Source organism: Meleagris gallopavo, chromosome Z, assembly GCF_000146605.3.
Source record: "Meleagris gallopavo isolate NT-WF06-2002-E0010 breed Aviagen turkey brand Nicholas breeding stock chromosome Z, Turkey_5.1, whole genome shotgun sequence".
NCBI classification, from domain to species: Eukaryota; Metazoa; Chordata; class Aves; order Galliformes; family Phasianidae; genus Meleagris; species Meleagris gallopavo.
The window spans coordinates 55,935,903-55,948,154 of NC_015041.2; the positions used below are offsets into that span (position 1 = coordinate 55,935,903).

The window sequence follows — 12,252 nt, forward strand, 5'->3', positions numbered from 1 at the left end:
AACTATAACACAGTTCCTGATACAACTATAAAGAAAAAAGCTGTTGTGCTTTCAGAACCTGGAATACAGACCAGCTGGCTATACTATCCCAAGGAGGCATGTCCAGTAACAAACACACAGCCATCATTTCAACACACAGGGCCAAGCATGCAACTGCATTTGGTAAACAGACTTAGCTAGGTGCGCTTGCAGTGGAGAAAATCAAACTTTGAGTCTGAAATGCAAACAACATGCTTTGAAAGCAGGTAGATACCAGAGAGAATAACAAGGGAGAGGGGGCAACAAAAAGCGAAGGTAACTCAAGCCATTCAAGGAAGGAAAAGGAAGGAAATACATGCTCATCTATCCAGCTATTCTTGATGCTGCAGCCCAAATTGTAACTCCCTACCATTCTATTGTCTCCGATGTAACCATGAAATATGGTTCTCCCCATCCCAAATATGGGCAGCTAAATAATGAATCAACAGTTGCATCCATTGATATACCGCACTGCACACCTTCTCTGGCATTCATTCCACAAACTGTGTGCAAGACACCCAGCTTGTCCCCCCTCCTCCTTTCTCAGCCATGGAGAGTGTGAAGCAACACTCTGGGCAGCGGAACTGGGATGCTCTGAGCTCTGACCTCATTTATGCAGATGCTGGAAGTTCTCAGAAGGGCTTTCCACAGAAGGATGCCAAGGCAATGACCACTGGCTCCCCTGGGATAAGGCTCATACCGAGGTCTACTTCAGTTTGCAGTCATCCTTTGAAAAACCTTTTCTGGATATTTCTGCATTTAGGAAATAACATGTAAATGTCAATAAGTGGCATGCTGTGCTTTGAAAACATGCATGTGATGGAAAAAGAGAGTATTTTCTAGCAGAGGTCCTCCATTCCACTTTGATCTAGACTGATTCAGAAGTAATGCTGGCATGCTGACCTACAAATCTAGTTTAAAAAGGAAACACCCTCAGTTGCTCTATTTGTAACATCAGACAACTTTAGCTCTCTTCAGGAAGAAGTTCCCGGGCTTGGATTGTCTGCTGAACTGCTTCCACCTGGCAAGAAAAATGTCTGTCAGAGAGCCAGTTACAGCTCACTGGTTCTCAGAACCGATTTCTTTCACCCTGGTTTAGATCACCCTGAAGGCTCCTCAGCTTCTACTACCTACTGGAGCTCCTGGGTTTATCCCCATGTCACATTTCCTAATGATGGCACACGCTTAAAACTGTGGGGCTTTAGGTCAGCTGGAAATCCACTATCCTAAAAAAGTCTCATTTTGAATTTCATGTTCAGAAGCAATGTGCATTCATTGCTTCCTCTCACTTACATCATATTTTGAATACTCATCACCATGTCTAAGAAAGTCCTTCAACTTCACTTTTTTTGAGGCTCTCTAAAATGAGTAGTATATACTGCAGGAAAAAAAAGAGAAAGTAATGAAATATAATCTTAGTGTGCTCAACTCCACCTTTCCTGTGGCACTGAGGTACATACTCTGTTGTTCTGGCTGGTCTTTAAATCTAGTGAGGTCAGGACTGGTGCCTTGAAATAAAGCCTGCTTGCCAGACAACTGTGTCTCAATTGCCAACATGATTTTATTTTGTCTGGTGGAGTGGAAATTTGGCACTGAACAATTTTCCCAAGTCTCAAACCACTGCAAGACTTTAAGCAGAGGAAATTTAAATTCCAAAGCTGAGTGAGCAGGGCTCTGGTTCTGATTGACAAACTAGGAAATGTTCCCATTAACCACCTAGAATGTACTCTCAGGTTGGTCATAAAAAGCAGCTGAAAGCTACCATGGTACTCGGAGCCCATCACTTCTATGCGTTTGCTGAAATTAAAGGTAAGAGGAGAGGAGCAGAAACACTTCTTTCTTTTGTTGTGAGAATACTGATGACTTGCAATTTTTAAGAGCAAATTCAGAACTCCTTTCAAATCACAAGGTTAGGCAGACTACTGAAAAAACTGAACAGTGAAAAGTCCTGGAGCCAGTCAGCTTCAAGAGGTTTAAATTCTAAGAAACATCTCTATAGGTTGAACTGGAAGAGTTTTCAAACTGCCTTCCACTCACTAAAGATGAGATACAAGCCTGAAAATAGGCAGCATGTCGAAGGGTTCAGACACAGCATTATTTACACAAATCCAAAGGTCCAGTTCATTCACCTGTGAATGAAACAACTCAGCTGAAGAAAAAGATATTTTTATAAGCTTCAGAAAGTACATTTAGGGTCCCATTTCTTTTTCCTATAGAGATGTCTTCATTAATTTTACCGGCAGAACAGATTTTGCTACCCCTATTGCACTCCTATATCTACACACTAAGTAAATATCTTGCAGCATGGATATTTCTCTTAAATACAACAGCATTTCTTGCAGGCAATGTTCTAACAGTTACAGGAAATCAGATGTTTGATCTCATTTCAATTGTCCAATTCAGATAATTCTAAAACTTATTTGTAATTGTGGTCCTGCAACATACTTGTCCTAAAATAACACCAAATGAATCAATCTAGAAAAGTCTGGGATAAAGATGTCAAGTTTACGGTCCTCAGAGGATTGATATATAATCTAGTATACTGAGTGGGATATTTCCTACTTTCCAGTGACAGCTGTTTGAAGTGATGTGTGGAAACAGATAGGTGTATAAAGTTGGAATTATCTTAGCTATCTGCTGATATGACTCATCTGTCTAAAAGAAGTTTTATGTTTCTCCACTGTTTGGAAAACAACAAAAATAACAACAACAAGACAAGACAAAACAAAGACATTCTTCTCTTCATAATGTAGATAGCTATGTAACATAACAATGGGAGAGAAGAGGAAGAAGGATAAACTTCTGAGTTTAACAAGAATGGACAGTTGGCTGAATATGAGCCAGCAGTGTGCCCAGGTGGCCAAGAAGGCCAATGGCATCCTGGTTTGTATCAGGAATGGTGTGGTGAGCAGGACTAGGGAAGTCATCCTGCCCCTGTACTCGGTACTGATGAGGCCTAACCTTGAGTACTGTGTTCAGTTTTGGGCACCTCAGTACAGAAAGGACAATGAGGTGCTGGAACAGGTCCAAAGAAGGGCAACAAAGCTTGTGAAGGGCTTGGAGAATATTCCCTGTGAGGAGAGACTGAAGGAACTGAGGCTGCTTAGTCTGGGGAAGAAGGGGCTGAGGGGAGACCTCACTGCTCTCTTTGCACCAGTATATGAAAGGTGCTTACAGCAAGAGAGGGGCCGATCTTTTCTCACAGGTGACAGGTGACAGAACGAGGGGAAATGGCTTCAAGATGCAACAGGGTAAGTTTAGGTTGGATATGAGGAAATGCTTCCTTACAGAAAGGGCTGTTAAGAATTGGAATAGCTCCCCAGGGAGGTGGCTGAGTCACCATCCATGGATGTGTTTAAAATTCATTTGGATGTGGTGCTCAGGGCCATGATTTAGTGAAGGGTTCTTGGAGTTATGGTAGTATGGTTAGGTTGTGGTTGGACTCGACGATCTTTAAGGTCTTTTCCAATTCTATGATTAAGAAGAAACATACATAAGCATGGCTTCTGGCACTTCAACTCACTTTAATTCTCATGGAAAAGATGACAGCATTTTTCCTCTTTCACAGCCACATACACATGATTTAAGTCATTCTAGATTTAAAAACATATCTTACCTTGCTCACAGAGAGCCCCGATATAGCTCGGTAGACACAGGCAAGTAAAGGTATTGAGGCCATCTATACATGTGGCTCCATTGCGGCATGGGTTAGACTGGCATTCATCAATATCTACAACATACAGATAAAAATGTTCTTATAATTCACTCAGCTTTCAAAAGGGAAATGTTCTTCAGCCTTATTCATAATTATTACTAGGACAAGTTCACACCAGAAAAATGAAGTATTGTGAAAGATCCAAGAGAGTGATTTTATTTGCACGATAGCTGATTTCATCTACATTTCCTTTCTCTTCATCCAGAAAGCAAAAAGCAGTTTCCTCAGGAAATGTGACTTTACTGATCCACAGAGTCCTGCACTCCTGCTTTAATTTCTAAATATTCAGTGCTGCATTGTGTAGCTGAGAAAGAAGTTATCTTGCACAGCAGGACCATTATCAGTAGAGAATTTTGCTTGGATTTGTGACCATCACACAAAAAATTCTCATCAAACACTGGAGACCTCAAATATCTTCACAAATCTCAAATGAAAGGAAAAAAAAATATCTCTGATCTCTGGCTGGTAATCAGGGGATTCCTTGACAAAGAGAAAGATCTAGGATGCAGTATTTAAAATGTGACTTCCACCAGCAACAACCCATTAACGAACTACCAATTTCATCAATGTAAGCTAGGAAAAACACTGGCTAAGTATTTTTTTAATCATTTATCTTCCTGCAGAAAACAAAGGAAATGATAGTAGTCCTGACAGTCTCTCCTTAAGTAAGGCTTTACTGCAGAATATTTTCACATGTCCATGTTTTCTTCAACTTAAAAAAAACACCTACTTTTGCAAATCTCATGTATGAAAACTTTATACTTAAATTAATCTGAAGACAATCCAGTATCTTGATGGCATCAACTTACCTAATTCACACTGCTCACCATTGAAACCTGGCAAACATGTACAGATGTAAAATGAACCACGTGGATAGCAAGTACCACCATTAAGGCAGGGATTACTTTTGCATGGATCTTGTCCTGTTAAGTAGAAAAATAAAGTTTACTCTATGGTCTCAAAGAGCTGATATGTTTTTGAATTTTTGGAAAAATAAATCTTTCGTCATTTTTGTATTGCAAGATCTACTATTGTTACAGAAACTACAATAACAAGATAGAATATTAAGATATTTTGTAAAATAGTAAAGTTTATTTTCAGGCATCACTATTTACAACTTTAAAAATTACATGGCATTTACTTTGAACTAGCATAAATAATTTTTGGAATCTGTACTACATTTGGCAGTCACAATGCTCTACTGAGGATTTAGTCAGCATGGCACGACAATTAATTATAGCTGAAAAGAGTTAAACATAAGCAAAATGAATGGAAAATGCTTTTGTTTTTTTTGAACAGGGTTAGTTTATGTAGAATGATTGGGTACACAGAACATATATCTCTTGAATATACTGGCTGCCTGTTGATGTTTCATGTCATTATATTCAAACAATCAGTGCACACAGATTCTTATTTCTTTGAAAATACCTTTTCATTCATGCACATTTCTCACCTTTCCTTAAACCACACTTCAAGAATACAAATAAAGGTACTGAGTACATTTGTAGCTGAACTAAACATTAAGATAAAAGCTTACCTGCTGTGAAATCCTCAGGTTTTACAGGAGTTATCATTTAAATAGATTTTTCTTGCAGAGATGACTTCTAGTGATGTGTATTTCAATTGTGTTTAAATACCTAGGTATTTGCAATTGATTTAATGCCTAAGAGCAATCATTCACACAAAAATTCACTAGACAACCATTCATATCCACTTCTCAGAGTTAGAGGAAAATCATTAAGACAACCCTTTTGGGATACAAGAATAAAGACCTAACTTACAAAATGGGTAAGAGTTTTGTAATCTAAGTTGAATCAACGACATGAGAAAACTTTATTTTTGGTTACATTTTCCCAAAGCGGTTTGGCTATTTTTACAAATAAAAGATAACATCTGTTTTATCCTTTCAAATAAAACTTTTACAGAGGCGGTGTTCTTAAGGTACCACATTCCCTATCTACTCACTGGATGTAACTAAGTTCTGTTTAAAGCCTCCAGGAGAAAATCCTGCCTTCATAAGTTTGGGCATGTATGTAAGTGGGCAGACTCTTGCTATAGAGGTTTTAAAAAGAATCTAATAATCTTAAAATAGAGTTCTTTTAGGACTGCTTATGTCTAAATCCAAAAAGCAGACCTATGTTAAGCACCTATTTTTACTGTTGTTTTTACTGTATGTTTTACTGTTTATCTACAGATAATTTTCTACTAAACATGTTCAAATTCATAGCTACCTGGATTATCTGAATATATATATTACGTATATATATATAATAGAAAGCTATGTAATTCTAAACTTGCCTTTTTCTTTCTTCAGCTATATCTAGATAAAATAAATTGAAGTTACATTCCTCTTAAAGATCCTACCTGCACCATCAGTGCATTTGATTAAATGATGCCTGATAACCATTAATGTAAACCAAAATATTGTAGCAAATTATGTCTAACAAGATTTATAGTTTATGAAAGATAGACGCTTTATTAACCGGGTAAGCTACAGATAAACTGAATTCATGAAGTCTTTTAATTACCTTGTAGACTAAGAAAATGTATTTTTAATAGAAAATTTCAGTGCTTAAAATGCAGGTAGATCTGCTCTGCAAAGTATTATTAGAAAATCCTACTTGTAAACCAGCTGTATAAGTGCTATCATCATGCAAACACAGAACAGCTATCAGATAAAATAACTATATATATCTTCACAGAAAACTGGAAAAATGAATAATTACAGCTGAATTCTCTACCACAATCAGTATTATCATCCTGACTTTTAGAACTTGCTAGGCAGCTCAAGTCTGATCCAGAGCTCTACGATGCAAACACTCAGGAAATGTCACTGAGCTTGAGTTTTGGTCTCCTTCATTTTGTCACAGTAGAGTTTACCATCATGCTGATTTCAAGGCTTGAAACTCACGAGTTCTGTTGTATTTCATTGCCATACCTCTTATCAGAGTTAAGATATTCATTTACAAATATCACAACAAAAATATATAACAGTGATCATATGTGGAAGTTACCTGGAATTTGCACTGCTGTGCCTTCAACCGAACCCACACTTGTGCCAATCAGGAAATCTGATCCATTAGTGACTTCCGGAAGAGAAAATGATGAAGTTACAAGTTCAATAGTATTTAGCTCCTCAGAGCTTATTGTTGACTGTTCATTTGAATAAGGATTATTTCCAGGGGCTGCATTGTTTGTTGCAATGTTAGAAGAAACTGTTGTGATCTCCTGTCGACCAAGCAAAGCTGACTGTGTTTCCAAACTTCTATCCAAAGGCTCTAAAGATGAAGTTAGCATTGTAACTGTTTCCTGGTCAGGTTTAAATACTCCAATTTCTATACTGCTGGGTGAATCTGAAGCAGGTGTGGATGAAAGCCTTGGTCTCTCTCTCTCAGTATTTCTATCACTTTCTTGACTGGGATTTTTCACTCTCTCTGAAGAAAATTCAACTTCTATTGTGCTAAGTTTTGGAACATCCGTGCTTGTTCTTTCTCCAAAATTCAGAAAAGCAGTAGGGTAGTCATGTATTGATGGAGAATCTCCAGAAACTGTAGCATTTTCCTCAATAATCAGATCATTTACAGAAGATTCTGTCTCCTCTGACCTCTCTGTTACAAGTTTATTAAAGTGAGGAGAACTTTCAGTAGTTATGCTTTCTAGTTTAGGCTCAGAAGAAAACTCTAGCAGAGAAGACTCTGTTGTATCTAGGTCTGTAGTGGGTGGTTTATAAGTTGCTGCAATATCAGAACTAACCTCTTTGAAAGTTCCATCCGATGAGTGAGCAGACTGATCTGAATCCTTTGCAGATGATGTACTTGGAATGATTACCTCAGGATATTCAGATACTCCGTTAACTAACCGAACAGTTACTGAGGATTTAGGATTTTGAGATACAGAATTTAAACTCACTGAGCCTGTTTCTTCATACTCTGCTGCTGATGCTGATTTTGTTTGCACATATACTGTAGAATGCTTTTCTTCACTACTGCTAGATGATACAGTTGCATGTTGGGACATACTCTGTGTAGTGACCATACTTACATCCAATGTGTCAGTTGTCAAAGCCTCTTCTGTCTCCGTAGTCAAATCTGGTGTGAGGGAAGGAACCACAGGCTTTTTGTCACCTGATTCTTCTTGGCCCATTCCAGAAAACCCAGTAACAGACATTGTTTCACTTTGATCTGTTAGTATTTGGTTGTTTGCTGAAGTATAAGTCTCATGCACATCATCTGCCGTGCTTGTCCTTCCAACATGTTTAGCCTCGAACTCAGATTTTTTAGAGTCATGAGGCATATGGGGGCTTACCAGCGCGGGTACTGTTGGAAGGAAAATTCCCAATTCATTGAGTATGGTAGTTGTGAGAGTTTCAGTTGCAAACTGCATGGCATACCCTGAACCTAAATCCTTGTCTACTAATTTTGGTCCATGTCCAGCTGTTGCTGATTCACTACTTGGCTGCATGGAAGTAGTCAAAGAAAGATTATCACCAGATCTAGATATATTCTCTTTGACTGTAGAAAAATTAAGTGTTGAATCATTCTTGTCCTCTTCAGCTTTCATGCTATCATCACTGCCATACGTTGACTGTATGGCAAGATTTGGCATTGTCTGCACACTTATTATATCTTCAGGCATTGACTTGGAGTGATCCATGTCTATAATAGTTGTTTTTTCAGATGGGATTTGAAGTCGTTCTTCAATTAGTGTAATATCACCATAAACAGAAACATTCAGTGTAACATGTCTTCTGTCATCAACCACTGGAATAATATCCAGTGACATCCCAGTATCACTTGTCAGCTCTTCTGATGTAGCTGTCTTTGGATCAGCAGCAGTTTGATTTGCCACAATCTCTTTTTCTTCTGTTAAAAGAGAACCTAATCCTGTGATCACAATCTGTGATCCATCTCCTGGTGCATCTGTTGTCATAACTTTAGGATAAACTTCCCCAGGAACCTGAGATGAAGCAGTTAGTTCGACTTCTGTCACAGGAGGTATTGTCAAATGAGTAAATGTATCAGGGGGAAATGAATCTGAAACACCATCCCAACCAGATCCCTCTCCAGAACTTTCAGGAAATACTCTGCTTGGCATTTTTGTTGCTGAGGTTGCAAGAGATTTTTCTGTTACAAGATAAGGAGTTTCACTCAGTACTACAGAAACGGGAGTTACATCATCTGTAGCCAGCATATGTGAAGATTCCTCATAAGAAATATCTCCAGGAGTAGCTATTGGCCGGTTTGTTTCATTTTCTCCACTCCTATGGTCCACTTCCTTTTTGTAAGGTTCTTCAATCACAACAAAATAATGTGTTATCTCTTTGTCTTTAGAGTTGGAGTGACTGGAACTCTCTTCTTCTAAAGCTGGGGAACTGGTGGCCATTGAGTATGCAGTTTCTGTCAACAGCTCTGCTGCAGTAGTTCTAATTTCTCCATTAATTTCAGCATTTGATTCCGTCCTTCCACTTTCAAAGACTTGTGTCTTGTCAGTGGAAAGTTCGGGTTCTATACTTGCAGGATGAAAAGACTGAGGACTTAAAGTATTTGTGGTTTCTTTGACAGCCAATGAGTCTCCTGAAGGAATAACAGTAAATTCATCTCCTGATCCTTGTCCTGAAAATAATGGATCACTGATGAGCTCATTGTTTGTTGGTTTTTCTTCTTTAGGTATCAGAAGTAATCTGGGAATATCTTCTGTGGGAAAAATATTTTGTACCAACTTCTCTTCTTGCTCTGTATCTGTAACAGGAGAACTTAAGTATATCCTTTCAATTATTGCAGATTCAGTAACTCTGTCATTATTAAATGGCAACAACACTTTTTCACCAGATTCAGCTTCTACTCTGTTTTCTTCTGAAGATGGTCTGATAGTAGGAACATCTAAGAATTCCACATATTCATGGTTAGCCTGCGTACTTTTGAAGAATGGATCCTCCATTGCTTCTCCAGAAGATTCTACTGCTTTTGTTGAAATTTCCCTTGGCCTGTCTTCCCATGAGTGCACATCTTCTGACACAGGAAGATTTGTAGCAAAAGATGTCACTATTAGCTCATTAGCTGTTTTCTCTTCCATTTTTGTATCAGTTACAGTTCGCAAAGTAGTGATGTCATGTTCAGTACTTGTGACTAGCTCATTAGGTTCAGTAGTGAAGGCATGAACCAGAGTGGATGGCATGCTGACAGCTTTTCTGTCATACTGCTCTTGTGGTTCTGGTTTCCCAGTGGGTGAAATTGATGCTTTTGTAAATGGTTCAGTTAAAGTTTCTGCTTCTCCAGATCCCTGTTCAAAAAGTGAAAAATGGCTTTCAAGCACTTTTTCCGTAGGTCCATTTGACATTAGTTTTGTGGTGCTGCTGTCAGCTTTGAGTTCTTCGCCAGAGCCATACTCAATCATTAGAATTTTACCCAAAGAAACGGTTGAAAAGCTGCCTTTTCCCATTTTGCTTTCTGTAGACTCAGTTACTGCTTTTATGCTATCATATGTCACCATGGTGTCAAGAGTGCTGTTATTAACAACTGATTCTGGAGATGATGTGACTTCAGCTGTTTGTAAATCCTTTGTTCTAATTACTGGTGTAACATGAGATGTTACCTCTCTTCTAGAACCTGATTTGATGTCAGAAGGAGCAGTATAAGTTGGTTCTGCTTCTTGTGTTTGTTCTCCTTGGTTTTCTGTACTAAAGACATTCTCAGACATCTGAATTGCTACTTCAGACTCTTTTGTTAAGCTATCTGACCCAGTAGTTGAAACTGATGTTGCTGGTTCACTTCCTCCTATGTGCTCTTCATATTCTGTTGTGGCATTCTTCAGTGAAACACTGATGACATAAGTATTTCCTTCATGTTTTACTGTTTGTGTTTCTATGATAGACCTTGATGGAACTGAAGTCAAAGTAGCAGACTCAGTGATAACATCTATGTCTCCAGAACCTGAATCAGTAAATGGGGAGTCAGTACTTACCACTATTCTTGTGGGACTCCCTGAAAAAAAGTCTGCTGGTTCTTCAGCTGATCCTTCATTTATAAAAAGCTTCTTCTCTCTCAAGAAAGGAGTGGTGGTAACCTTTTTGATTTCAGAATGCATGGTACCTGTTACTGGTACTATTTTTCTGAGAAGGATCTGTTCCTGACTTTCAGTTCTGACTTCATTAGTAGTGCTTCCAAGCTCATTCAGTTCTGACTTTCCCTTTGCATCAATGGCTGAAACTTCCTGACTTGAATAAACAGTAGTCTGTAATTCTTTTTCATCTTCAACTTTCTTTTCAGTTGCAACAGAGCTGCCAACTACTTGCTCCATAATTAATTCAGACACAAAATTGGTGGAAACAGTTGCTTCAGAACTTTGATCAAAAGTAGAATAAAGATTTCTTCCTCCTCCAGGCAAAGCAGAGGTGATTTCTGAAATGGCTACAGAAATTTCTGTTGGGAGTACTGTGCCAGAACCCAAAGAAATATCTTGCACTGAAAGTGTTTCTGTTGTGGCTGAAGATAAACTGCTGTTCTCTTCTATATCTCCAGAACCTTCTAGAACTATAAAAGAAGAAGCACTCATCTCAGGCTTTGTTGCATGAGTTGTTGCTTCCAGGTTGCTTTCAAAAGGGTACTCTGCATCAAGTTTAATAGTCGATTTATAGTAATTTCCTGGAGCGGTGGTCCCATCTTTTGGAATAAAGTCTTTCACAGCTATGCCTACAGTAGCAGTATCAAAACCTGCACTTGGAGCAGCAGTTACTGCAGAACTTTCCACAGAAATGACACTAGAAACAGAAGTTGTACCAGAAAATTTTTCATTATCTCCATGACTTGACATTGTCACAACTTCTGTGTACACAGACCTAGACAAATCAGATTCAGTGGAGCCATCTCCAGAAGATTCACTAGCAATCAAAAGCAAGTCTTTTGTGTCTTTGGTAGAACTCTCCTCAGATCCATGCCACATTACAGTCTCCTTATTTTTTTGTGGTGACTGTTCATACATAGAAGTAATCTCTAAGTATTTGTCTGTTGTGGTAACTTCTGACTCACCACTATATACTGGTTCTAACATTGCAACATCTGCTGTCGGTTGTGTGACTTCAAATGCCCCTATTACTTCTCCAGCTTTGCTTGGCTGCATTGTACCAGAAGCTTCAGTTTCAGATATTATAAAGGTGTTTGTTTCATTGATTTGTGAAAAGGTTACATTTTTTGAATGTGCAACACTTTCAATTTGATCACTTCTTGCTTCCTCAGCTTTTGTGCTTTTAGGTGCACTTGTCACTTGTTGCTTTCCATTGATAAATTGCAAAGCTGGAGGAGTTGTAACATCAGTAGTATTTTCACAGTCTTCTTCCTCCTCTTCAAAGTCCATAAAGTTTGGAAAGAAAGGATCTAATATTATATATTCAGACGAATCCTGCACAGAGTCTGAAGTACAGGGTTCGGTCTGAGATGATTCTGCATCAGTATGGGGTTCATCTATTGCATGAGGAAGAATGTGGCGACTGAACAGATCCAAAAACTCATTCACCGGATGATCTG

At 38.5% G+C, this 12,252-nt stretch overlaps 1 protein-coding gene across 1 annotated transcript in view; it reads right to left on the minus strand.

The window, feature by feature from the left end:
* The window catches only part of VCAN (versican), a 156,108-nt gene that overhangs the window by 71,595 nt on the left and 72,261 nt on the right, over positions 1-12,252 (minus strand). Inside the window, exons 3-5 of the mRNA XM_019610239.2 lie at positions 6,748-12,249; positions 4,543-4,656; positions 3,635-3,748 (exon numbers count right to left, since the gene is read on the minus strand). Coding sequence (XP_019465784.1) covers positions 3,635-3,748; positions 4,543-4,656; positions 6,748-12,249 — 5,730 coding nt within the window. The remainder of the gene's footprint in view (positions 1-3,634; positions 3,749-4,542; positions 4,657-6,747; positions 12,250-12,252) is intronic.